Genomic DNA, 27,762 nt, shown 5'->3' with positions numbered 1-27,762 from the left:
GCAGCAACAGAAAAGCGAGAGCAATCTTCCCAGCTGCTGCTCCCAATAACAGCGAAAACCAATGTATGTCAGCGTGAATAGTAGTATCATCAGTGTGCTTATTGCACAAACGCAGCCGTGGGGCCAGTTTTCTGATGTTTTCTTTCTCAAGAAGGCTAGCTCTGCCTTATCTCGGGGATTCTGGCACTGCTGAGACCAACAGGCTGTCTGCAGGGAAGATGTAGTTGGTAGAAGGCTTCCTTATAAAAAGTTTCACAGAGCACTGCACGCTTAGGTGTGGTCCTATTCCCTCTCTTTGGCGCTAAGAATCAAGCCCAGGCTTCACTCAGTCTGGGCAAGTGAGTGGCTCTACACTGAACCGGACCCTGAAGGCCATCCTCTGCTGGTGTCATGAGACATGGTTTGTAGGGTGAGCCTGTGGGGTCGTGGAACAAATGGGACTCAGAAGCACAGGAGGACAGTCTGGAGTATGTCCAGTCTTAGTGAAGAGATCTTAAAAAAATCTTCCATGAAGCAATACAAAGGAGCTGATTGTTAGCATGGGGATTTGCCATTGTGCTAATAGGATTACAATGTAAGAATAAAACAGCGCCAAGCCAAGGCATTGAGTGTGTGTTACTTTCATGTTTTATAAAAATTTTGAAGGAAGGGTTTGTTAAGCAGAAAAGTCAACTGAGATTTTTATCCAACTGCCTGTTTCTTTTAAGAAGAAAGAATGCTTTGAGAACGAGGAGTAATAGCGGAGAGCCACGCCTTAGCAAAACCTCGCTGTTCGTTTTAATCTTGTGTGTGAAGTCTGTTGTCTGCTCACCTTCAAATGCATGACCTTTCCATCCCAGGAAAGTCAAATATCAAGCAGCAAATCCTTGGGTCACAGGAAGGCATCACAAGTGAGTTGGTTTGGTTCTAGTGGAAGTCTAGAGTAAACTCAAATCAAATAGAAATTCTCCTCGTTGCTCAGAAGCTGAACATTTTCCTGCCTGAGAACAATGGAATGAATATAATCAAATCTTGATTTTGGAATCCTGGGGATAGTCTTTGCTAACCTGGGCATTGAGCTACCTCGCATATAAGGGCTTTCTAGGCCAGCTATGCAATGGTCAGAGGGAAATAGCACTCCCCTCTTGGAGGGTGAACGGGATGAGGTGGCTGTAGCCAGAGAAATATACAACCTCATGCCCAAAGCCCTGAGTTCAATCCAAAGTTCCCGAAACAACTGCAGTGACAGTGGTGCTAAGAGATCCAGAGGTAAAGGAATGCCCAGATTCTAAACGGAAGAACTTCTGCGGTGTGGCTGACGCCTGAACAAAGGGGAACAAGACAGCAGGAGCAAGGAAAGTTCTAGCGTGTGCAGCCAGAGTCATTGCCAGACATAAGGGATTTAACCCAAGGGTGATGAGATCCTATAAGCTGTGACACTGTGCCCAACATTGCAACTTTTTTAAAAAACATTTTAAAGACTTAAAATTTTGACTTATGGCTGAGGGTGTTGTGCATGAATGCATGTCTGTGCACTGCATGCATGCATGTCTGTCTACTGCATGCATTCATGTCTGTGCACTGCATTGCATGCCTGGATCATATTGCTGTTAGTGCACTGTTTAGGAACTTCCGTTCTGTTTTCTATTGTGGATGTAGTAGTTTACATATACATTGACCTTGTGTAAGGCTCCTCCTAAGGCTTTGTGATTCTGGTCATTGTTGCTTTTCTGAGAATAGCCATTCTGATTAGAGCAAGATCTCCATGCCACTGTGATTTAGATTTTCTTAACGTTGTCTTTTTGTCACTGATGTCTACAGCTCTGTAAGTGTTCACGTGTGTCAGTGCTTTTCACTTTCTCCTGATTTTGCTTTAAGGGTTGTTTGGTTGGTTTTTGTTTTTGAGACAGGCTCTTGATACATAACTCAGGGTGGCCTCAAACTGTATAACTGAAGCTGACCTTGAACTTGGAACCATCCTGACAGCCTTTGTGTGCTGAGCTGACAGGCATGCACCACTATGCCTGGTTCTGCAGTATTATATTTCCATAAATAAACTTTATATATAAAGTGTTCTCTGGTCACAAGTTCTCTACCTATTTGTAGTTGTATGTATTCAGGCTTTACTTTATGTTTAAGTCTTTGTTATAGCTTGATGTATTTAGGTCCAGGAATGAGGAAGAAACCCTTTGTTGCTCCTGGATGCTCCTTGCCTCATCTTCTGGCTGGCATGAGCTTTCCACTTGCTGTCCTTTCTGCCACCCTCTGCTGAGCCTCCATCTTCCTCCTGGATTATATATTCCAACTCTGTTGTGCCTCTTCTAAGGGTCCTTGAATCATGAGTGCTGCTGGAGTGCTCTTTCTCCAGTGCAGATTTAATTACCCGGTCCCTTTTGTGACTACCCATAGCTTTTAAGTTCAAGGTCTTTGGAATGATTGAGAAAACTCCCAGAGATGAGAAGTTACAAGTCCAAATGCTGAAAATACTGAGTCAGAGATTGCTGGAGGTTTAATTGACTGAGTCGATCCATGTTAATATTAGGAATGAGAGCATATGTAACAAAAAGAACCTTAAAAGCCTTCAGAAATATTTTTGTTCTTTGTTAGAGCTTTACTCTTCAGTTTAGGCTAGCCTAGAACTCAAGGTGGACCTCTTACATCAGACTCCTGGACGCCTGAGTTGCAGGGGTCAGTCACCGTGTTCAACAAATTTTAAAAGCCATTATGGATCAGTTTTCACAGATGAGGTCAGAATGCTGGGAAAACTGCATGTGAAAGTGGCCACAAGGGAATGCGGGTTAGTGTTGGGGTGGGAGGGGTCAGAGCTGATCAGTTTTGTCACTGCTCCTCTTTGACTAACCAAAACGATCACTACTTTTTGATGTATTATTATAAAGTTATAGAAGAGCTGGGCATGGTGGTATGCTCAGGCTGGATGATCCCAGAGTTCAAGGCCAGCCTGGTTTACATAGTGAGTTCCAGGGCAGTCTGGGTTACATAGAGACTTTGTTAAGAAAACCCAAGGCAAATTCATGGAAGACCCTGAAAAGCTGCTTGAGTGACGTGATGACACTGCCTACTCCTGATAGCATAGGCTGTGGAGACGGGAAATTGTTACAGACTGAGCTCATCTACAAATACAGCCGCACAAATTCCGAAGGCAGAAAAGTCTGTCCCAACATGTTATTTGCTAAGCTGTTTTCAGAGCCAGTGAGGCTCATTCCCATATAAACGCTCTACGCTAAAATCACCAATCATCCACACCGAGGTGCAGTGAATGATTCACAGGAGCAGGAAGAAGCGCCTACAAGGACATGCGCACCACGCCCTGGTCACCCCGGTGGCCTTCAGAAGGCTCAAGGTGGGCCTTGTGGGCCATGGTGCTGGAGAGGTGGCTCAGCCCACAGTCTCTAAATATCTGCCATGCTTTCTTTTAAAAATTCAACCCAGTAGCTCCTATTTCTGGTCTTAAAACAAACAAACAAACAAAAAAAACCCCACATTTGTTTTGCTCAACTAAAACAGTATCCTACTTCTTCTACATTTTATAACTACTGGGCCAAGAAATAGAATAACTCCTGCCAGGAGGGAATCCCCAGACTGGGTGGTAAATGTGATGCTATTCCTGCAACTAAGTGTAACCTTGTAACTAAAAAGAAGCAACTTGCCAGAAAGGTGTACGGGTGTGTGTCATAGAATGTCCAATTAGTGACTCTTAAATGGAGTCCAAATTGTGAGCAAACAGTAATTTTTTCTAAAAAGTTGTGTAGTGCCAATTGCCACCCTCACATGGGCCATCCACACTACCACCTGGTAGGTTTCATTGTAAGGCCAGGAGCCTCTAATTTGGGAGAGCATTAATCCTGTGAAATACTTATATAAACCTTTTGTAAAGAAAAGCCTAAGAAATCTTATCTGCTCTAATCTGATTACTCTAATAGATTTAGCTGGTTCAGTAGTCGACCTACTATTAATTAACAAACAGCCTTTTTTTATTTTTAACTTGAACTTTAAGCTCTGATAAAACAATGATTAATTGGAGTGCCTGAGTCTTAGCCTGAAATTAATGACTGGGGAGCATCAAGGTTTGTTACTCCCTATGACTGTGTTTTTCCTAAGTGGCCTTATTACCTCTCCATCTCCCTGTAAGGACATAGGGCGCAGAGCTGAGGCGTGACAGTGGTCTGCTAGAACACACCTCCTGCTGCTTCCCAAAAGCCGTCCTCCTTGCTCACATCCCATCGCTGCCCCAAGTCTTGCTTGACTCATGAGCTGCCGTGCTTCCTGAGGAGCACCCCTTGTCTCATGGGGAAGCTTTGCTGAATTCATGTCAAACCTGGGACTAACCATAGTATTGTTTCTTTTCTAGGATTGTAGAGATCTATAGCAGGAGACTACAAGGTAAACACGATCTTTGTTTACAGAAGACATCTCCCTTAGAGAACAAATAGTTTTATCCTGTTACAAATGCAGTAAATACGGTACAGAAATGGAGCCCTCTGAGGGAGGTGCCGGACACATGTGTTTTAAACCTGTAGAGGAAGCCCCTATGTGCTTTCATATGTCTGCATGTGTCAACACTTTCAGTCAGATCCTTCACACAACGGAAGTGGGCTCATATGTGATTGGCCTCATGCCTCTCCCCATCTCCTTTTCACCTAACACATCTTAAACAACCCCCACACCTCACACCCCTAACCATGTCCTTCACTTCTGTGGCTGTTTCAAATTCCATTGTCCGAGCTAATCCTCCAGCCAGTCTCTGCTCTGCTCGACATTTGGGGATTTTGTCAGCTTTCCAGCTTTGGCACGATTCTGAGAACACCTTTGTATGTGTTCAAAGACAAGTTGTTTTGTCAGACTGAATTATTAGCCAGGCAGTGGTGGTGCCCATCTTTAATTCCCACACTCAGGAGGTGGGTCTCCGAGTTCAGGGCCAGCCTGGTCTCCAGAGTGAGTTCCAGGACAGCCAGGGATACACAGAGAGACCCTGTCTCAGAAAACAAAACAAACACATGAGAAACTGAGTTATTCAGGTCCCTGCATCGGTTTTCAGCATCTCAGCAGTTACTCTCTGTGCTAATAGCTGCCTGCAAGGTAACTTCACCCCCCGGAGATGCTTCTGAGCTGGGCTCAGTTCTTGGTGCACTCGGAAGAGACACTGGCTGTTCTGGCCCCTTCCCCGCAGAGGTGCAGGAGGGCCAGGCTTCCTTCAGGGCCTGTAGTGCCCACGAGGAAACTGACGAGGGACTTCTCTGAGGTTTACTTAGAAGACAGAATAATCTCAGGGAAAGCTGGCATGCTTAGATGTTGTCTCACAGAAGTCTGCTTTGCAAGATCACAAAGATTCCAGAGGGAAATAATCTTCTAGCTGTTTGTGTCTGGCTTTTAAAGCTCCCTCTGTCACACCCACAGTTCAGGAGCGCCTCACCAAACAAATCGCGGTGGCCATCACAGAAGCCCTGCAGCCTGCTGGTGTTGGGGTGGTCATCGAAGCCACGTAAGTCCGAGCCCACTTTTGATGACATACTGAGGCCGACCCCCCCTTTAGTGCCTCAGCCCCTCTCTGGGACCACGTAGCCGTAGCCTGCGCTGAGGGTGACCCAAGCCACGGGCTCCAGCTGCTTTTCTCCTTCCTCACTGTGGTGCTGCCTGAGGAGCCAGGGCACAGAAAAGATTTTTGTTTTGTTTCTAATCTTATTGGGATCCTGTCGCATCTCTGTGCCTGTGATGGTTGTGGAGCCGGGGGTAATTACAGGCAGTTGTGAGCCTGCTGAAATGGGTCCTGGGAACCGAATTCGGTCATTTGGTGTTCTTCTCACTCCTGAGCCGTCTCTCCAGCCCCTAGTTTCTGCTTTCCCTCTTGTGAGAACCTTGGAGCTCCTGGGAGTCACATGCATCATTGCAGAATTCTGTGTGTGCGGTCAGCACTTTTGTGTCTTGTCTGTTTCCTTAGCTTTTTTGTGAGTGCACATTTGCCAAATAGAAAAAAGAAAGGAATGGTTGGTACAAAGGACACACTGGAGATGCTGTTTTTTGAAAGGACAATTATTTTACAGTTTTCAATCACTGCTGATGAGGTGCAGCGCGGAGTCTTACAGCTGTGTAGACCTCTAGTGGCAACTTCAAACCCGCCCTCTGGCTCAGTGCTTTTGGCCTCTGGGAAGCGCTGTTCTGTCCTGAGTGACTATTATATCCCCCATCAGAGTGAGAACCTGTGTCTGCCTTCACCTCATGTGGTGCTCTCCACACACGCCTGACGTTAGCGTGAGCTGTGGGAATCACATGTAGTGTGTAGACAGCTCTCTCCACACGGACAGCCCCACCCAGCTCAGCCCAGCGTGTGCTGCCTGCCTTTACCATGCTGCTTAGACTCACTGACCCTTCTACCTGCATTCTGCTGGCAAGATCGATGTCCTGGGGTATCTCTCTGGACACTTTCTTGGCACAGTACGGTCCTGATCCTGAGTGTGGGTCAAGCATGCTCTGAGTTGCTTTAATTTAGGACTTAGATGCAGCTATTCAGCTGAGAGATTCCAGAGGGGGGTCCTGACCAAAGCCTACCTGTTGGCCAGTAATAAGTATTTAATAAAGCTTGCTTCAAATTTGAAAAAAAAAACAAAGCACTTACGAGCTTCTTCACCCAGGAAGAAAGAGAAAGTTTAATGTTTGAAAAGGAACGTTGACATGCTTTGGTGACTCTGAACCAGGATTAGTCTTTGCCCTGCTTTTTGTCTAACTGGGAATAGGACAGCCCTGTCTTCTGCCTTTAAGCCAGCTCCGTCGTCTTGTTTTACAGACACATGTGCATGGTAATGCGAGGCGTGCAGAAGATGAACAGCAAGACTGTCACCAGCACCATGCTGGGCGTGTTCCGGGAAGACCCAAAGACTCGGGAGGAGTTCCTCACCCTCATCCGGAGCTGAACTTCTGCCTGGTTTGCAGGCCTTGCTACCACTGCCATTATCTGTCTCAATCGTGCATTCCAGTTTCAATTGGTATACTTGTGAACTTTATTTCTCACCATGAATTTTATTTAATAATTATTTATAGATATGTCAAATAAAAGTAATCAACTAAAGGATGAGCCTGCTTTCTTCTTGCCACCTTTTTAGTGGTGAGGTTAAAGTGAACTGCTGCTTCCAAACACGACTGCTGCTGCTCAGATTCCCCGAGGATGCTGGGAAGGAGGAAAACTCATGCGTTTGCTTGAAATCATTATTGACTCATTAGCAGAGGGCACTGGGGATTCAAGGAGCTGTGGCCACTGTGCTTTTTCTGCCTCCAGTGGACAGAGTATAACGCTGAAGGAAGCGTGGAGACAGTGGATGTACAGAGAGCAATAGACCCACAGACAGCATTCCTGCGTTTGTGAACGGGACATTTTATTCTTGACATATTTATTAACCGTCCAGCTATAGTGCTACTCTATGAGGGAAGCTGGTGGGATATCTGTCTTTAATGGTGTGAGTTAAAAAGGCGCATTTTCACCTTCTATGTTTTACAATCTGAGTAGAGGGATTGGCTTCCTGGAGATGTTTGAGTTTTTTCTCAAATTACTCATGAGTTTATTCTCATACACGGAGGTAGAGGGTTGACTCTGCCTTGATGACTATCCTGCCATTTGGAGTGTAGCTACTTTTGCCATCTTTGAAGAAAGCCATTACTTAAGTAAGTGCCAACTCTGCACGTCGCTGATTTTCTGTTAGAAGTTCTTGGGAGTTTACTTTGTCTATTCCAAGGAGATGTTTCAGAGCATTTTCAAAACTCTTATGAAGTATTTTTCTAATTATTTTCAGGATCTTTTGAAACTGCCTGTCTTTCCAGCTGTGCAGACTTCCAGCCCCTCTGAACTAGAAGGAGCTAGAACGGGCAGAGGGAGGTTTGCACGCTGCTGTGCTGTCAGTGTCTGTGAAGATACACCAGGGATTTGGGTCTAGATCCCTTCTTGGGTGTGTCCTGTCTTGGGTGTGTCCAGTACACAGTAGCTGTCCAGAATGGGTGGCTTATTACCACTTTAAATAGTCTCTCTGGGGCTGAGTAAAGTCACAGCAATTCTTGCTTCCCTGACAAACACGGACACAGCTGTTCCAGGAAGGATTCTCTCACTGGCTGGTAGAGTGCTCTGTAAATGGATTCCTCTTTAACTGTATCACTGCCTCTTAGATACTCATCATGGTGAAGCAAGAGCTGTTTTTTATTTTTTTATCTCTACTCTTCCCTAGTACTGTCTATATTTAGAGTTTCTAAAGTATAGTCAGGTTGATTTTGAGTTCCCTTGGGGATGTGACCTGATAGCAATGTTAGCCCAATTGCTATTTCAACATTTCTAGGTAGGATGCTAAGTACTTAACTCATGTTTGGTATTTTAAAGTAGAATAAAACCAGTGTGACTTGACTTAGTGGACCAAAGAAATGGTTAGATGTACCTTGGTCTTTCTTGGGTGATCATTTGTATTCCGTCTGAGTGACTGTTGGATCATTCTCTAGACAAAGGCTATCGTCTCCTCAGTGTCTGTAAACAACCTTGTCTGTTTCACTCTGGTCTGTGCTTCAAAATTACCTTTTCACATCCATGACACCAAGTCCATTTGGGGGATTTTTAAAAAGAATTTGGTGTATTTAAATATACTGTTCAATTACATGGTTTGGATTTTCTGTATGTGTATGTATATTGCTGAAGTTGTTTCTATTTAAATGATTAAAGTGTTATAATTTTATTCTTGTGAACATTTCTTTTTCAATCACCTAATTTGATTTTTTTTTCTTTTTTTTAGTTCTGCTTAGCTAAAATACCCTCCATGAAGGCTTTCTTCCTCCAGTAAAGTGATAGAGCACACAGCTCAACGATAATGCGATGTCTTTTGACAGTTTCTCTTTGATGTATGGTTGGAATGTTACTAACTCTTACCAACAACAGCTGGGTACTGGGATGGAGAGGTCTCAGGGAGCTGCAGCCTCCTGGGACAGCCACTGCTTCTGTATGGATGCTGTCGAGGAAGGAAATGGTGAGGGGCAGGAAACAGAAGGGGTTTGCTCTCCTTAGGGCAAAACCAAAAGTGAGGTACAGAGGGTCTCCATGGCTTTTTTTCCTGCTCTGTGCCAGAGTGTGCCCTCTTACTCAGGGTCTCCACATTGTTCTCTCCAGGGGAGGGGCTCAGCCTTCACCAGTTGAACCGTACTCTACCGAGAATGACTCCGTAGCCTACAACAAACAAACAAACAAAAACCCTTGATTATTCAAGTGAGTTCCTTCATTCTGGGCAGTGTGGACAGAGAGCCGTATGTGGATTATTGTGGAGGAGTGGAAGGGTGCCCTCATCCAGTTAAGGCCATTAGGAGCGCCTGCAATAACTCAGTTGATAGGTTTAAAGGTAAATTGCCCCTTCAGAGATGGTCTCCAGATTAATACAATCAGTGCAGCAATTACCTGTGTATGAGTAATTCATTTCTCTGGTCTGACTTTTCTAAACACATCTTAGCTCCCACCCTTGATTCATCATGGAAAACTTAAAACTGAGTTAGGAGAAAAGAAAATACTAGTGACTAAACTGTATGACCCAGAAGTAAGTACTTTTAATATTTGTTTTTTTTTATTTATTATGTAAATAATATATAAAAACATTGGGTGACTTCAAGCAATTTCACCCAGACATTATTTTACTTTTATTTACCTCAGAATAAATTACGGATGGGTAAGAAGTAAAGAATTACACAAAACACACATTTCTCATGCTCCCCCAATTTATAATGATTAATCCCTGTGTGCTTCTAACTTGCCTTAGCTTTTCCCAAACTGCTTTAAAGTTCTTTTAGAGTCAGACGTTAATGTCTGGACCTCCAGTCTCTGCCCCATCTTTCTTGACGTAACTATCCACATAGCCTTGGAGACACTAAGGTCCACATGGCTTTCTCTCCCCTTCCTTGGTATCTTTGTAGCTCTGTTTAGGGTGGCAATGCCCCTTTGTGAACAAAGGGCATGGGATGAGCCGCTCCAGAGACAGCTTCAGGGAACAGCGGCTGCTTATTGCACACTCAGCAACCCCTTAGATCCTGGAAGCCTCTTTACTGTGATTGGTTAGCACCCAGCTCTCATGCCACCAGGATGGGGTGTCTATGAGGAAGAGGCATGGAAAAAGATGTGGGGAGTGCAGGCTACCTGTGTTCTGACTTCTGGGAATACTCAGGAGCAGAGGGTGCCATGCTTTTTAGAAGCACAGTATGCCAGGAAGGCTGGCAGCCAGATCCTGCCTGCATTTTTCCCCCTACAAATGTGGGAATCTCCTTTAATCTTTTGGGGACCCCCAACTCAGGCAAAAACAGGATCCTTGGCTTTGCTGCAGAAAAGGTTTTTTGTGGTATTTTTTTGAGGTTTCAATATTCAAGTTTTATTTTAAGTGATGTTAATTACAGCATTTGAAGGGGAGGAGCTAATTCCACACAAAATGGAACACTCTATAATGTACTCATTAAACTGCTTAAATTCTAGAGCAGCGAGGCTCCAACAGAAGGCAGTTCACAGCCCTCTTGTCAGGTGTGACTACAATTACCACCAGCACAGAGCTGGAAAAAATGGATGCTATTTCACAAGGGTACAACGGCATCAAACAGACAAACAAACCAAAAAGCAAACAATGAGTTAAGAAAGAAAAGAAAACCACAGCACAACACAAGAAAGAACTAAGGCCCGAGTGACTGGCTCCATCATCCCACACTCTCCACCCTAACACGGCACAAAAGAGACGGGAAGCCACTCCCCGAAGACTCCTTTAGCTGCAAACCAGTAACTGATGGGCTGGGTGGGGACAGGGCACGCATCTGTCTACAGAGCCCCTTTCACACAGGTGTGCACATGCTTCCCAGCATCGGGACACCAGGGTTTGGTGCTCAGGAAGTCCCAGTTTCGTCTGGGGACTGGGGACAGACTTACAAAGGCCCCACACACTCCCAGCTTGCACTCGCAGCCTGGCACCCTACAGGGGCTCCTCCAACCCACACCCACAGCTGAAGGACCCTGTCTGGGATGGGGTTAAACACCTTGACAGCAAGTCATCGTTAGCCTGGAGGTTAGCGTGGGATTTATCAGTCCTCCCATCCCCAGCATAGAACATGAAAAGTACACTAAATTTTGAAGGTAGCTATGCTGCAAAATAGTTTAAAATTAACAACTGTACAATATTTATGCTTGAAGTTCCAGTCCTGGGCTAAGCTTGTGGCCACCGCATTGACATTCTTGCCATCCAGCAGAGCTGACAGGGTCAGTTTGATGCCTGGCTTCAGGGTCTTAGCGTACCCTAAGCCAACCAGGCCAGAGTTTTTGGCCAAAAAGCTGGCATCAGGGTCGACCTGATACTTGGCCGCTATTCCAAAGAGAGTGTTACTGTTTCCTGCTGTCCAGGGGAGATGGAGAGCCGAATCCAACTTCTTGTTCACCTTCCGGCAAATGGAGCCACCAAACTCTGTCCCATTGTTTACATTAGTATGAAGCCGGAATTTGTCCATCTTGCAGCCAACTGCCAAGTTGCTCTGTGTCACTTGGAACCTCACAGTCTCAAAATTCATCTGGTAGCCAGCCAGCCAGCCCTCATAGACCCCCGTAGGCCAAGTGAGGTCAAAGTCCACGTCACAGCCTAGGCCGATATGTTCCCTCTTTTACCTTGTCCTGATTTCAGCATTTTTCCCCAGTGTTAGGCAAGAAGGATGAGTCAAAGGTCAGCTTCAGTGCACACGCAAGCTGGTCCTCCACGGTGATCTTGGTGCCCTAGGTACTTTCGGTGTCTACTTCCCTGTAAACATCAGCCCGGCCTGGTCCACCTGTCCTTGGCTGACACTTGCGTGGTCTCTGTATGGTGGACCTGAGCTGGCAAACTCCAATCCATTTTCGGACTTTGTTTTCAAGTCAGATTTTATTAAGCCAAAGCTGAAGCACTTGGTGAAGACGTTCCTGGCGGACTTGCGAAGATCAGCATCCGTGGGAGACACAACCGTTTTCTCGGAGGTGGCCATGGCAGGAGCGGCTACCTCGGGGAGGAGAGGAGCCTGGGAGCGCTGGGTGCAGAAAAGAATTTTGGGGTGAACCACTGTGAAGTAGAGCTGGAGAGTCTTCAAAGCCGTTCTTGACATGGGTTTTAAGAATGAGGTTTAATAGAAAGGCTTCAGGAAGAAAGTTGGATGTCTGAGAGAATGAGTCTTCTCGGAGAATTGTCAGCCGAATATCCATTTGGGTGGCTCTCCAGTCATACTTCAAAGGGTCGGAAGAAAGTCCACCCCACCCCCTTTTTGAGAAATGAGATTAGTGTGTCTCCTGAGGTACCAGGGATGGGATTAATACGGCTATCAGATAAGGTAAAAGCAGGAGGCACCAGGATTGCAGAAGGCATTTAGGGCGTGTGCTTTCACCATTAATATGGTCTCAGGTGACATTTCACAGAAGATTACATAGCCTTCCGGCAGAAAAGAAGAAAGGCTGTAAGCAAACATTGTTTTTGTGTGTTATTTCCTGATTCTCAGCAGGTGAGAGGCTTCTTTCTGGAAGCCTGGGTGAGGGGCTTCTTTTCCTGCATCCCCACACTTTTCTGTGTCTCTCTGTCCTGTCTCAGAGGATACTGGCAATGTTGAACTTTATGTTAAGGTTCTGGATCACGGACCTTCAGATCTGCTTCCGGAGTGCGAGGAAAGGGACAGATGCTTCACCTCTCTAGTTGTCCAATACTCAGAGACTGTTTTCAGTGAAAATCAAATCACTGAAGCTGCCAAATGCAATAGCATGTGGCCTTCTGTTTTAACAAAGCTGCTGCATGTTTTAGAAACACTGCTGGGGTGGGGTGAGGCAATACATGTGCATTGCCTTTTGTGGTGCTGAAAATCACAGCTAGTGCCTCGTGCATGCTGCACACACACACTAAGCACATCCCACACGCACACCAGGTCCAGGCCAGGCTTTTGCCAAGTATGTTCCACCAATGACATTCCAGCTGATTAACTCTTCCTCCTCCCTTCCTTTCGTTCTCTTCTCTTTAGGCAAGTTTAGGTGCAGCTCAGGCTGGCCTCGAATTCGCTGGTAGCTGAGGATGACCGTGAACTTCTGACCCTCCTACCCTCACTTCCTGAGTGCTAGAATTGTAGTGCGTACCACTGCCTTGTGAGCCAATATTTAATTTAGGGTGAGTCAGTCCCCAGTTAACCTGAGGAATTAATTCACAAAATGCATTGAAGATACGCTTTAATTTTAATCATGTGGTCACACACATTTTACAAAGAAATTATAGATGGAGTATGCACAAAGACGATCTGAGCCTGAAAGTGTCTTTATACACACATGTATGTATGTATGTATGTAGGCAGGTAGGTATGTTGGGATTGAAGGTTCTTTTCTAAGCCAGCTCTAGCTCCCATATAATGAGACGGGAACCTGCTGCTTACATTTATCAATAAGCTTCAAGCACCATAACTGGGCAGTTATGGATCTATTCTAGGTTAGCCTGGCCCACTTCCCAGACATGTGCCCTGTCCTCTCGTCTCACCCCAGCCACCTTTGCTCCATTAACTCCTCCATGGAGACCTCCTCCTCATGGTGACCTTCTCTCTGTCTTCCTCAGACCCCCACCACCAAGACTGGAAGAGGAAGTCCCACCTACTGTTTCCTCTGCCCATCATAGGCTCTTCAGCTTTCTTGTTAACCAATTAGAGATATTTTTACACAATACTGAGATAGGAGATTCCTCAGTAGCAATGATAATAACCAATTAACAATCAAATATACAGAGACACGCCTTAATACAATGTGGTGAAGGTCCCCTTTACCTATGCTGTATATACACACTATTAAAAAAAACAACAGCATATATTCAGTTGGCTGCATAATCCCAGCACTCAGGGAGGAAGAGGGAGATCTCTGTGAGTTTGAGGCCGGTTAGTGTACAAAGGGAGCCCAAGACAGCCAAGGCTACACAGAGAAACCCTGTCTCGACAAACTAAAAACCAACCAACCAACCAGTCAAACAAAAGGATACATACACGTTGTTTCAACAATTTTACTTTTGGGACTTTTTAAAATTTATTCTCTCTCTCTCTCTCTCTCTCTCTCTCTCTCTATATATATATATATATATATATATATATATGTGTGTGTGTGTGTGTGTGTGTGTGTGTGTGTGTGTGTGCGTGCCTGTGTATAAAAGTGACTCCTGTGTATGTGGTTACTTATTGTGGTATTTTAAAATTTTTGTTTATAAGTCAGTTTTAAACCCAAAGTGTGTGCAATGATCTGATGGGGTTTGAATTAGTTTTTAGTGTCCTTCTGGCAAGCGTAGATTAGTTCCCAATCCACCATCACCTTACCCTTTGCCTCATGGCAAGCAAAGTCCTGAGGTAGGGCAGGAGCTCGGCTGGTTCTCACTGAGAACTCCTCGAGGCATCCATCATTTTGTGTATAAGAGCATGCGGACTGGAAAGCCTGGCCTTCCTGCTGTTCTCTTACTTTCAGGGACTGGAGCGAAGGCCAGGGGAGGATCTAGACAAGGTGTTCTCCAAACAGACAGTGGTTGAGGCTGTTCATTTTTAGAGAGACATCTGGGTTGCATGATCTGCTTTGCAGATCCATAATTGCTCTGATAGTTTGCAGAGTAGTACGGCCAGGGAAGATAGTAGCTGGAGAGCTAGAACTTCTCACAGTTTTGCTACAAGGAGAAGTGCGCAGAAAAGAACAAAAGGAGAAGACAGAGAGTTCTCTGGGACTGCATTATGCTTGCTGGGAGAAACACACACACTGTAGTGAAACCAGTCACTGAGCTGACTGGAGACTGAGATGTCCATTATCTTGGGGGGACAGATGTGAGGTCCATCCTCATCTGTCACAACACTGCCTGGATGGCATCCAGACTGATCAGCCCGGAAGAGCAGCTGCAGGGTAGTTTGTGGCTAAGTAACTGGGGGCGGGGGGGGGCGCTGAAAGTCTCACGGGTACATGTCTTTTTCAGCGAGGAGTGGGGCCATGTGAGACAAAGGGCCCTTCAGTTAGACACGGTTTCTGTGTCACTCTTTGATGATGAAAAGTCAGGAATCTGTGATCCTAGCACTCAGGAGGCAAGAGGATTGCCGCAGTTGGAGGCTAACTGGGGCCATTTATAGTCCAAGACTAGGTGAGGGCTACACTATGAATTGGAGGCCAGCTTAGGAGACATAGTGAGCATCACATCAAACACCAACCCTGGGGCTGGAGGGATGTTTCAGCAGTCAGGAACCCACACCACTGTTCCAGAGGAGCTGAACCCATTGCAGCGGCACACAGCCACCCAGAACTGCAGCTCCAGAAGCTCAGTGCCCTCCTCTGATCGCCAAGGGCGTCTGCATTCATGTGTCGACCCTATATACACCTGTGCTTGAACAGCAACAGCAACAAGTCGAGTGTATGTACTTTGTTAAAAGTAAAAATCTTAGCTGGGCATGGCGGCACACGCCAGCACTCAGATAGGCAGAGGCAGGCGGGTCTCCGTGAGTTCAAGGCTGCTCTGGTCTATGAGTCCAGGATAGCCAAGGCTACACAGAGAAACCTTATCTCAAAAGAAAAAAAAAAAAAAAGCGAAAATCTTCTCTTGCCTGGATTTTTGCATCTTCACTTCTCTGTAACTCACAGGCTTTGAGTACTCTAGAGCAGAGACTAGCAACCTTTTTCTGGAAAGTGTCTGGTAGTCCACTTACATTTGAGGTGATTATTGATGGGGAAGGATTTGTTATTGCTGTTTTGTTAACTCTCTGTTATTCATCAGATGGTCCTTTTGTCCGACTTCTCCTGTTGTGCATTTTGTAGGTTTTATCGTTGGTATACTTGCTTGTTGTTATTATTATTTGTGTTTTTCAACACAGGGTTTCTTTGTGTAGCCTTGGCTGTTCTGGACTTGCTTTGTAGACCAGGCTGACCTTGAACTCACGAAGATCCACCTGCCTCTGCCTCCCTGAGTGCTGGGATTACAGGTGTGCGCCACTGCGCCCAGCCATGGTGGTTAATTGTATGTGTTAATTTTAATGGGTCGTAGAATGCTCACGATAAACTGGCTTGGGGTATGTCTGTGAGGATGTGTGAGCTGGTGGTCTAAATAAGCAGCTTTTCTTCCCCACCGTGCTTGGTTATCATCTAATCCACTGGGAAAGAGGACATGGCAAAAGGAGGAAGAAGTGACCGCTAACGTCCTCTGCTTGCTGTTGCTCTGAGCTGGGATGTGCTTTTCCATCTCTACTCTGGCTCTCACGTCCTCAGCGTTAGATCACCGGTGTTTGAAGCTTGTGTGGAGCAGATCATAGGCCCCCTCATCCTCCATAATTACATGAACAGTTCCTCACAATCCCACTCCAACCTCTCTGCATTTGAAATGTCCCCAACAGGCTCATCTTTTGAGTTCTTAGTCACCTGCCCGTGGTGATAATTTAAAGGTGGTGGGGTCTTTGGAGTGGGGTCTGGCTGGCCAATTAGGTTAACAGGAGGAGGATTTTGAATGTTGTTTATGCTGTGATGATTATCTTGGTGTTGATTTGACAAGATTTAGAATTTCCATGGAAACATACTCTGAATGTTCTCATGACAGTATTTCTAGAAAGGTTTAGCTGAGCAGAGAGGTCTCCCCCTGAGCGGGGTGTAGGCAGCATCTTCCCAAGGTCTCAGGCAGAATGAAAGTGGGAAGGTGAGCTAAACGCCAGAATTCATCTCTTCTGCTTCTGACGGTGCTTGCAGTGTGAGCATCTGCCTCACATTCCTGACACCGTGCTTTCACTGATGAACTATTATCCTTCCTAAGCTGTGAGCTAAAATGAGTCCTTAAGTTGCTTGTTGTTGGACATTTTAGCACAGCAACGAGCAAAGTAACATACAGGAAATTGGTACCAGGATTGGGTCATAGCTATGATAAACTAGACTATGTGGTTCTTTTTTTTAAAGTTGTAATTTTTTTAAAGACAGTGTTCTGCCTGCATGTGAGCCAGCAGGCCAGAAGAGGGCACCAGATCTCTCTATAGATGGTTATAAGCCACCACGTGGTTGCTGGGAATTGAACTCAAGACCTTCGGAGGAGCAGACAGTGCTCTTAACCACTGAGCCATCTCTCCAGTGCCAGCCATGTGGTTCTTAGACCTTCAGAACTAGTCTGTGGGAGGAAAGTGAAAGAGTTTGGAACTTCTAGCTAGAAAAGCCTTAGAACACTGAAGCAGAGATTAACAGGGCTTTGGAAGGCTAGAGGCTGAGAGAAATGTGGGCAGTGGAGGCCCAACTCATGAGATTACAAAGGGGAACAAGAATTCTATCAAGAACTGGGCTAGAGGCCATTTGTGCTACATTCTGGCCAACTCTGTGGCTGCATTCTGCCAGCATCCTAAGAATCTGAGTGAGACTGAATTAAAAAGGAACACATTTGTGTGTTGGCAGAGGAAATTTTTCACGACAGGACATTCGAGCTGCATCCCGATCCCTGTTCTCCAGGTCCACAGTGAGAAAGAGCAACAAGTGGAACATAAAGACATGGAAATTGTGCCATTTGTCGGAGAAAGGATAGATAGGGTTTAAAGCTACAGACAAAGGTAGGTACAAATCTAGCAGCAGTTGTTAGAGGGATTTAACCCATTAAAGAGAAACCTAAAGCTTTGAGAAAAGTGCCTCAAAGGCAAGACCCTACCCATCACACCCTCCAACTTGTAAAAATGAAAATGAATTTGAAATGAGAGACCCAGAACTGAGAACTGAGAATTCAGTTGAAAAAATTGTCCTCTGCTTGGGAGCAGACACACAAAGGCCACTTCCACCTTGGTCTAAGGCTACCACGTTGCGTTTTTCGCTGGCAGCAAAACTTGGTGGCATTGTCCACATAGTCCTGGTTCTGAAAGCATGAAAGGTACACAGGTGAGGTGGAGGAGTCTCGTGCCATGGTTCCAGAGAGCCACTGGGAACAGGCAATGTGTGGCAGGGCTGGGTCTCTGGCAGTGGCAGCCATTGTGTGGAGCAGTAAAGGTGATGCCGAAGCTTCAGTGGAAACCCCAGGACTGTGGTGGGATTTGCAGGCACAGGGCGAAGCCAGCCCAAGAGAGAGGTTTTGCAAGTTGCAGGAAAAGAGCTGCGTGTTCCTGGTTGTCCACACTGTTAAAGCCCAGACCATCGCTCCAGGTATTGGACATGGAGTTTAGTGGACATGGAATTTAATGTTTTTACTAATAAATTTTTATGCCCTCCTTTCTCCTTTTTTAAATGAAAATGTTTATTCTGTGCCACTGCATATAAAAAGCATGTGATTTATTTTCGTTATTACTTTCCTTTTTTAAGATGAAAAAGTGTGTGTGGATATTTTGTCTGAATGTATGTTTGTACCCCACATGCATGCAGTACCCATGGAGACCAGAAGACCTTGTCAGATTCCCTGGAACTGAAGTTGCAGGCAGTTGTTGGCTGCCATGTGGATCCTGGGAGTGAAACCCAGCTCCTCCGGAAGAGCAGCCTGTGCTCTTAACTGTTGAGCCATCTCTCTAGCACCATAATTTTTTTTAATAAAAATAATCATTCACAGTTAATAGATTGCATTAAGCCTCAAAAGAGACTTGAACAGTGTTGGGCTATTAAAGACTACAACGACTTTTATGGATGGGCTGAATGGATTTTGCATTAGGAGACGGAACTGAGACTTTTGGGACCAGGAGTGGGGTGGAATGTTACGATATCAATGATGTGTTGGGTGGGGTTGTGATTGTTAATCTTCATGGTCAGTTTGAGGGGATTAAGGTTGCCGCAAAAGCACACTTTTGAGTGTGTCTGTCTAGGTATCTCTAGAAAGAGTTACTATGGCAGAGAACACCCAGCTTGAATGTGGGCATCACCATCCCGTGGCTGATCCTTAGGCTAACTAAAGAGCAGAAGATGAACTGAGTTCCAGCATTCAGTGCTCCCTGTTTTCTGACTGTGGAGGTAATGTGGCCAGTTTCCCCACACTCCTGCCAGCCTTTGAACTGGTTCCCTTCTTAAACTCTGACCCCAAACAAATCATGCTTCTTGCCAGGTTTTTGGTCCCAGCAATGAGACAAACAAGCGCTATACATACTCTTCTTCTAGCATACTTTCTCTCTTTTCTCTTCACATCATGTGAACAAGCCTCTACCACATCCTATCGCACTCTGCCATGCCTTTCCGCTCTGATGAACTGAAATCTCTCTGACACTGAGAGTCAAAATAAATCATTTCTATCTTGTTTTGTCATAGCAATGAGAAAAGCAAATAATGACATATCCATGCTTTGTCTTTCCAGAGGGCTAAAACAATGAGCTTCAGTTCTTTTCTTTTTGTATACCTTCTCCAGGTATTTGCTTGATATGCACATAAAATATATTATAACAGTATCCCGCCAACTGGTGGCAATGTAGCTACACCTACCTGCAAAATGATATCTTTTATTGATTTAGTAATTTACATGTAGTGGTAGTAGGTATCTTTAACATCCTTGGATATATCTATTTTTATTTTGGTTTTTATTATCCAACAAACAGTGCTGTCCTCACCCCCGTTACCATAATAGCATGTTCTGTATGTGTCTACGTATTTTCCTGTGTTAGTGGGCTTAGTGCTTTCCATTGCTGTGATAGCATATTCTGTATGTGTCTACATGTTTTCCTGTGTTAACGGGTCTAGTGCTTTCCATTGCTGTGATAGCATATTTGTATGTGTCTACATGTTTTCCTGTGTTAACGGGTTTAGTGCTTTCCCATGCGGGTGTGTTACTGGGTAACATCCTTTCAACTTGAAGAATTCCCTTTAGGCTCAAGACTACAAGGCAAGCCTGGTGGTTAGGAAAGTCTTCACTGTGTGTGGGTCCGTGCACATGTACATATTGTGTACATGTGGAGGTCAGAGGTGGACTGCGTGTTTCCCTTGATTGCTTTCCAGACAGGGTTTTTATTGCTGTTGTTGTTTTGGTTTTTTGACAGTTTCTCACCACAGAATTTGGGGTCCCCAGTTAGGCCTGGCTGGCTGGTCAGTGAGTTTGTGGGATCCGCGGCCTCCCCGGTGCTAGGACTAGAGATGCTCATGGCTGTGCCTTGCTTTACGTGGGTGTTGGGAGTCTGAACTCTGGCCCTCATGCTGACGTAGCAAGAATTTTACCCACAAAGTCATCTCCCTAGCTCCCTCTCATCTTTGAAGAATACTTTCTTCTGAGCATAGCATTCTTATGTTACAGGGGTTTTGTTGATGTTTTGCTTTGTTTGTTGTAGTTGTTGTGTTTTTTTATCTAGCACTTTGACATAATGATCTTGCTCGCTTCTTGCTTATAAAGTTTCTGATGAAAATTTGACTAGTGTCTCACAGAACAGTTTCTTGTCTCACAGAACGTGAAGAAGGGAAGCTCCTCAGGCTAGAACCTAGGTTAGGTCACAAAACAAGTCTGAACAAGTTGAGATTAAAGCTAAACCAAGAGCCTTTTCTGGCCACCAAGGGATGAAACTGAAGAATAGCACAGGAAAATAGAACAATTTTAAAATCCATAAAAATTAACACACTATTGAACAGCTCTTGGATCTCAGGGTGACAAGGCATTTGTAGCTTGTTGCTTTCAAATTTCTGTCTTTGACAGTTTGATTACAATGTGTTTCCACAGAGAAAAGCAGATTTTATTTTTGTATTCATCTATTTTGGGATTTTTAGATATGGACATTCTCTTTTCTCAGATGCAGGGAGGTTTCTATGAGTAAACTCTTAGAACATTTTGTCTTAATTCTCTGATTATGTGTTCATAATCAGAGAATGTACTAGTATCTCCTAAATCAGAAAATGTACTAGTATCTCCTAAATACCTTCAGTTTTCTCCGTTTCTTTCCATCCTTTTCCTCCTTGTTTCCCTGACTGAATCATTCTTAGAGATGTATGTTTGCATCGATAGGTTCTTTTCCCCGCTGCTTGATCTGGTCTGTTGAACCTCTCTAGTGAAAATTTCAATTCAAGTATTTTATCTGCTTCAGCTCCATTTTTATGTTTGATACATTTTGATTCTCTCCATGTCTTTGTTGAAAATCTTACCTTGTTGCTGGGTGTGGTAGTGCATGCCTTTAACCCCAGCACCCAGGGTGCAGAGATAAGCACATCTCTGTGAATTTGAGGTCAGTCTGGTCTTATAGTTCTCGGACAGGCAGAGCTATGTAGAGACTCTGTCTCAACAAACAAACAAACAAACAAACAAACAAACAAACAAACAAAATCCCCTCCAAAGCAGATAGAGTAGAAAACTTCACCTGTCTGTGTAATTTCATTGGCTTCCCATGCTGGTGTCTATGCTTTAGACAAAGCAGGCACCTCTCCCAGCTTCCACTGTTCACGAGAAATAACATGACCAGACATCAACCTGGCCAGGGACTCTGGGGTCCTCTGCAACACCGTCCTTTCCTAGGGCAGAGTAGGCAGCTATCGTTTTGTCTCTTTGTTGTGTGTTGAGCGGGCATGACAGAGGAGGCCATTTTAGCCACAGTCAAACTGCTTCCTCTGTGTGACTAGAGTGTCAGGCCCTCCAGAACTCAGCACTCGCAAGACAGATCCCTGAACAAATGGAGGCACTGGTTGCATGGCTTGATTATTTTCCTTCTCAGAGAGAAGCTGATAACTGGGGTTTTTATTTTTAATTAATTAGTTAAATAATTATTGTCCACCACTCTGGGCTGAGCATAGAGGAAAATCCATGGCTTCTTCCTATCCAAACTGCTGTCTTTCTTTTCCCCTAGACTCTAGCGCCTGGAGTCTAGATTGTTTTAAACCTGTGTAACTGAAGCCTGGTGAGACAGAAGCTAGACCTCTGGTCTTCTCAGAGAAACTGGAGCTCTAGATGCGTGAAGAGACTGCTTTCTTGCTGTTGGAAAAGCAGAGAGGTAGGGAGCCTTCCTACCTGGGTGGCTGTGTGCTGGGGTAGAGCATCTCCTCACCAGCTTTTAGTGTGTCTGATTTTGCATTCACCATCTCAATTAGCTTTCAGTTCTTGCTAAGGACACTTATCTGGGAACTGAATTGGTGTGTTTGTGAGGTAAAAAGAGGATCGGGGCTTCTGATTCTGCCATCCTGCTGTTATCACTCTGGCTTAGATGTCTTGAAGTCTATGACAGGTATCCCATCTCATAAATCACAAAAATGCCTTGGCCTTTTACCTTTAACATGCACCCACCTACCCCCAAACGTCCCTCTGCATAATGCAGACTCCTCTGAACACTCACCTTCTTCTGTCCCCCTCCTTTCTCTATTGTATTCCTATATTATGTCCCTTGATTTGTGTCTCTTCAGAAAAAAGAATCTTCCCTCTTAGGTTGGGGAAGCAGGCAGGCTGGAGTGGACACTCCCCTGATGACACTTTGCCACATCTTCAGAAGAGGAGCTGAGGGTGAGAAGGAGCAGCAACCATGAGGTCTCTGGTGAAGGACACTCCCATATCAGCATCCATGAAGAAGTGCATCAACCCAAGAGCTATTGACAATGAAAGGATTCTGAGAGAGCAGGAGTCAAATGAAAACTCCCTCTTCACATCCTGGGTTCTTCAGCAGATAACAGATTTCCAGTTGTATCACTCTCCTGTACCCTTGAAAAATGGCTTCATCACTGTCAACCCTCCTAGCTTTTTCTATCAGCTATAGTGCTGACATCAGATGGAAGCTCTTTCCTCCTCTTTGCAAGCATGTATCTTGCTGGGCTCTTTGTGAGTGAGCTTCAGCACTGAGAAGGGACATCCTGATACCTTGATTTACCTTCTTGGTTACACGGAATTTAGTGGCCAAGAAGAGCACCATCTAGGATGTCACATACAATTACTAAGGTGGGTCCTGCTCTACACAGAGGGGCAGCCTAGACTATGCAGAGCTGACCACACCACGCTGCCTGCAGGAAAACCTGACATCCGTGGAACCTGTGCCCAACCACTGCTCTGTCGAGAATTTTTGTTTGTTTGTTTGAGACAGGATTTCTCTGTCCTGGACTTGATTTGTAGACCAGGCTGGCCTCAAACACATAGAGATCACCCTGCCTCTGCCTCCTGAGTGCTGGGATTACAGGCATGTGCTACTGTGCCCAGCTTTTCTAGAAATTTTTTGAGGACCTTAGATAGTCCATTGAAAAAATGTCTCTGCTTATGTGAAAGAAATACTAAGGCTGGATTGCATCTACCTTCCTATGGTATAAGCATTAGTTACTTTCTATTATCATAAAACACATGACCAAGTCAACTTATAAAACAAAGCATTTAATTGGGCTTACAGTTCCAGAGTTAGAGTCCATGAAAATGGAGCAAAGGCACGGTGGCAGGAGCAGTTGAGAACTACATCTCAAACTATGAGCAGGAGGCAGAGAGCAGCATGCTGGGAATGGTGAGATCTTTGAAACCTCAAGACCTACCCCAGTGACACACCTCTTCTAACAAGGCCACACCTCTTAATCCTTCCCCCAAAATTTCACCAACCAGGGACCAAGTGTCAGGGGTTGTTCTAATGCTGGCTCTCCTTGTTTTGTAAACCTGCCTAAGACATTTGGTTGACATACCTAAATGGCCTATGTCTGGGCAGGGCAGAATGGGACAAGCATGGCTAAGGTTCTTGGACTTCAGGATCAAGAGAATCATGGGAAAGAGATAGACAGGAAGAGAGGAGAAAGGAGGATGGCATGATGGGTTAGTGTGGAGAAGAAACCATGTGGGCCAAAAAAAAAAAGACTCCAATAATGGTGTGACAAGGCCCAGATGAAGAATAAAAGCAAGTACTATGGGATTATGGATGAAAGGTGGACCAGATGAGGAGGATTAAGGTGGATGGCATTGGGTGGGGCTGGAAGATAGATGGTGAGAGTCTTGAGACAGTGTAGGTAAAATATCTGCCTGGCCCAAGGTAAATAAGGCAATTATAAATGTATCAGGTGTCTGTGTCTTATTATTTGTGACAGCGGGTTAATTTGTGACACTGTGATAATCTTAGGGCTAATAATAAATAACATTATATAGGCCAACAGCATTTTTTAATTTACTACAACAACCAAGTATTTAAACACATGATTCTATGGGGTCCATTCCCATGCAAACAACCATAGTACATAAATGTTCAAGTAAAAGTATAAAGATAAGGGCAACAAGGACATACACATTCTATGGATAAATGAGCAAAGCACCTTCATCTAGTTCTATAATCAAGGATTAACATCTTCTCCCCTCCCACAAAACCTCTATGAGTCATCAAGGCTAATTATGAAATTAATCAGCATCGTGACTGAGCTGTTTTTCAGTTCATCCAGGGCAAGGAACACACACAGAGATCACAAGTTACTGGGCGACTCAGCAGTTCCTTGTCCTGATGAATCAGCTGGTGAGCCATCCCACATCAAACACTGAGCTCATTCTGCTAGGAAGTGGCTGTGGTGGAGGCGGTGGCGATGACAGCAGAGGACAGGCCTCTCGTGTCTCAGGAACATACGAGGATGAAGACAATGTGTGCGCCATCCTCAGGGAGTATAGCAGAGCATCCCATGGGAACATGCACTGTCTCATTTAGACAACAAATACCTAAGGAACCGTGTGTAGGCACCAGGCCTGCTCTTAGGTACCAGGAAGACAGCAGAGAAGAAATCCAACTCCCTACTTTTGTGCTGTGGTTGGAAGAGGGATAATATGAACCAAGAGACAGGCAGGGATTAGTGGAGGTGGTGGGACGAGGCGGGAAGGGTAGGAGGGAGATGCTGTGTGCTGAAATTGTCCAGGAAACTCTTTCTAGTGGAGACTGAACGGAACAAGATGACAGGAGCCAAGAGGACACATAATGAACGTTTGCAGGGGAGCAGGGAGTATCTAGGGCCTGGGGCTGGAATGCGCTGGGTGAATGACCACAGCCGTGAGGAAGCAACATGTCTAGGGCACAGGAAAGATGCGTCTCTGCAGGTGGGGTTTAACACACCAACTTTGACTCCACAGGATGGGTGCAGCAAATAACACTGAGCAGAGAACCGGGACCAGAAGGGTTCAATAGGGACAGAGCAGAGAAGGGGAGAAGGTAGGCATAGCTCTTGGCTTATGAGCTCCAGGCCAGGGCTGATGCTGGCTTGAAGCAAGGCAGTCACATCGGAAATGTGAGGAACAGACCAATGTGGCTCCGTGTAAAGGACAGAGCAGCTGGGATCCTGTGAGAGCTTGCGCATGAGCTATGAGAGAGGGAGACACGGTATTAAGAATCTTGGCTTACCCCATGCATTTCCCAGGAAGTGCAGCGGAGCCCTGCTTGCAGGAGTCGCAGGTGAGCTGGCCCTGCCCTTGCCTTCCATGTGGTGGCAGGGATGATGGAGAGGTGTCTCCCTCTCGTCTCCTGCTACCTATGGCAGGCAGAAGAGCTGGCCCGAGGTCCTCAGAGTGGCTCTGCCCCTTGCTGGAGGCAGCATTGGATGGGCCAGCCGGGAGAGCTGGCCCTGGTGGGGGGTGTGGGGGAGCTGGTGGGCTGACCAGCTCGGATGCCTCCCTGGTCCAGGCCCAGGGCTTTGCGCTGTCCACCTCAACATTGACCCCATCAGTGAACTGCTCGAGTGTGTAAAGAGGCCAGTCCGACAGGTCCATGACACAGAGCAACAACGGGATACCTGAGAGGTTCCTGTGAGGATCCAGTGCTGATAGAGCAGCAGAAGCCAGAGGCCTCGAGCCAGACCAACGCGTCATTTCATGACCATCTGCAAGCAGAGAACTGTGGACAAAAGGGGGTACTGTGGGACACACTGGGGCACTCTACAGCTTCCGCAATGACATTTTCTTTCTGTCGGGGCCGAGACTGCAAGGGTGGAGGGCAGGTACAAGGGGGGAGGAGGTGAGTGGGGTTGGGGTGCCTGATGTGAGCTTCAAAAAGAACCAATGAAAAGTTAAAGAAAACATCTTGCCTGAAACAACTGGGAGGGTGGGGTGCTCTGAAGGGAGGATGGGGTGCTCTGAAGGGAGGATGGGGTGCTCTGAAGGGAGGGTGGGGTGCTCTGAAGGGAGGATGGGGTGCTCTGAAGGATGGGGTGCTCTGAAGGGAGGATGGGGTGCTCTGAAGGGAGGGTGGGGTGCTCTGAAGGGAGGATGGGGTGCTCTGAAGGATGGGGTGCTCTGAAGGGAGGATGGGGTGCTCTGAAGGGAGGATGGGGTGCTCTGAAGGGAGGATGGGGTGCACTGAGGGGAGGATGGGGTGCTCTGAGGGGAGGATGGGGTGCTCTGAAGGGAGGATGGGGTGCTCTGAGGGGAGGATGGGGTGCTCTGAAGGGAGGATGGGGTGCTCTGAAGGGAGGATGGGGTGCTCTGAAGGGAGGATGGGGTGCACTGAGGGGAGGATGGGGTGCTCTGAAGGGAGGATGGGGTGCTCTGAAGGGAGGGTGGGGTGCTCTGAAGGATGGGGTGCTCTGAGGGGAGGATGGGGTGCTCTGAGGGGAGGATGGGGTGCTCTGAGGGGAGGATGGGGTGCTCTGAAGGGAGGATGGGGTGCTCTGAGGGGAGGATGGGGTGCTCTGAGGGGAGGATGGGGTGCACTGAGGGGAGGATGGGGTGCTCTGAAGGGAGGATGGGGTGCTCTGAGGGGAAGGATAAGGTGCTCTGAAGGGAGGATGGGGTGCTCTGAGGGGAGGATGGGGTGCTCTGAGGGGAGGATGGGGTGCACTGAGGGGAGGATGGGGTGCACTGAAGGGAGGATGGGGTGCACTGAGGGGAGGATGGGGTGCACTGAAGGGAGGATGGGGTGCACTGAGGGGAGGATGGGGTGCTCTGAGGGGAGGATGGGGTGCTCTGAAGGATGGGGTGCACTGAAGGGAGGATGGGGTGCTCTGAGGGGAGGGTGGGGTGCTCTGAGGGGAAGGGTGGGGTGCTCTGAAGGATGGGGTGCTCTGAGGGGAGGATGGGGTGCTCTGAGGGGAGGATGGGGTGCTCTGAGGGAAGGATAAGGTGCTCTGAAGGGAGGATGGGGTGCTCTGAGGGGAGGATGGGGTGCTCTGAGGGGAGGATGGGGTGCTCTGAGGGGAAGGATAAGGTGCTCTGAAGGGAGGGTGGGGTGCTCTGAAGGGAGGATGGGGTGCTCTGAAGGGAGGATGGGGTGCTCTGAGGGGAGGATGCTCAGAGGGCGGGGCCCCAGATGCTCACAGGAGGAAGCGGTCTTCTGGTGAACACGCTCGCTTGTTTTAATGAGAGGACTGCACACGGGTGTTTGCGGGGTGGATCTGGCTGGCAGACATGTACACGTGTGTGTGTGTGTGTGTGTGTGTGTGTGTGTGTGTGTGTGTGTATCTGGCTGGCTGATATGTACACATGTGGGGGGGTATCTGGCTGGCAGACATGTACACATGTGTGTGTGGGGTGTGTCTGCTGGCAGACATGTACACATGTGTGTGTGGGGTGTGTCTGCTGGCAGACATGTACACATGTGTGTGTGGGGTGTGTCTGCTGGCAGACATGTACACATGTGTATGTGGGGTGGATCTGGTTGGCAGACATGTACACATGTGTGTGTGTGGGGTGTATCTGCTTGCAGACATGTATACATGTGTGTGTGTGGGATGTATCTGCTGGCAGACATGTACACATGTGTGGGGGGTATCTGGCTGGCAGACATGTACACATGTGTGGGGGGGGTATCTGGCTGGCAGACATGTTGGGCTTGGTTCTGAAGGTATTATGAAATAACCGAATTATCCAGCTCAGATGGTTTTGTACCCTGATCCTTGGCGAACGGGGAGAGGCTTGGCTGTGCTGGTAGGTGCTGAGTGATGGTCCTCAGGCAGGCCATGCTCTGTTCAGAGGGCAACCGCGT

General features: G+C 46.5%; 1 protein-coding gene and 1 pseudogene across 1 annotated transcript in view; one reads left to right on the top strand and one right to left on the bottom strand.

The window, feature by feature from the left end:
• Positions 1-7,060, top strand: part of Gch1 (GTP cyclohydrolase 1) — a 30,841-nt gene extending 23,781 nt beyond the window's left edge. Inside the window, exons 4-6 of the mRNA XM_021641251.2 lie at positions 4,349-4,380; positions 5,395-5,479; positions 6,779-7,060. Coding sequence (XP_021496926.1) covers positions 4,349-4,380; positions 5,395-5,479; positions 6,779-6,905 — 244 coding nt within the window. The 3' untranslated portion in view covers positions 6,906-7,060. The remainder of the gene's footprint in view (positions 1-4,348; positions 4,381-5,394; positions 5,480-6,778) is intronic.
• A 4,098-nt stretch (positions 7,061-11,158) lies between these two features.
• LOC110550941 (voltage-dependent anion-selective channel protein 1-like) lies at positions 11,159-12,102 on the bottom strand (annotated as a pseudogene).
• Positions 12,103-27,762: the final 15,660 nt, after the last annotated feature.

This window comes from Meriones unguiculatus, chromosome 9 (assembly GCF_030254825.1).
Source record: "Meriones unguiculatus strain TT.TT164.6M chromosome 9, Bangor_MerUng_6.1, whole genome shotgun sequence".
NCBI classification, from domain to species: domain Eukaryota; kingdom Metazoa; phylum Chordata; class Mammalia; order Rodentia; family Muridae; genus Meriones; species Meriones unguiculatus.
The sequence above is the reverse complement of the archived record's forward strand: the minus strand, read 5'-3'. Positions and strand labels throughout refer to the sequence as shown.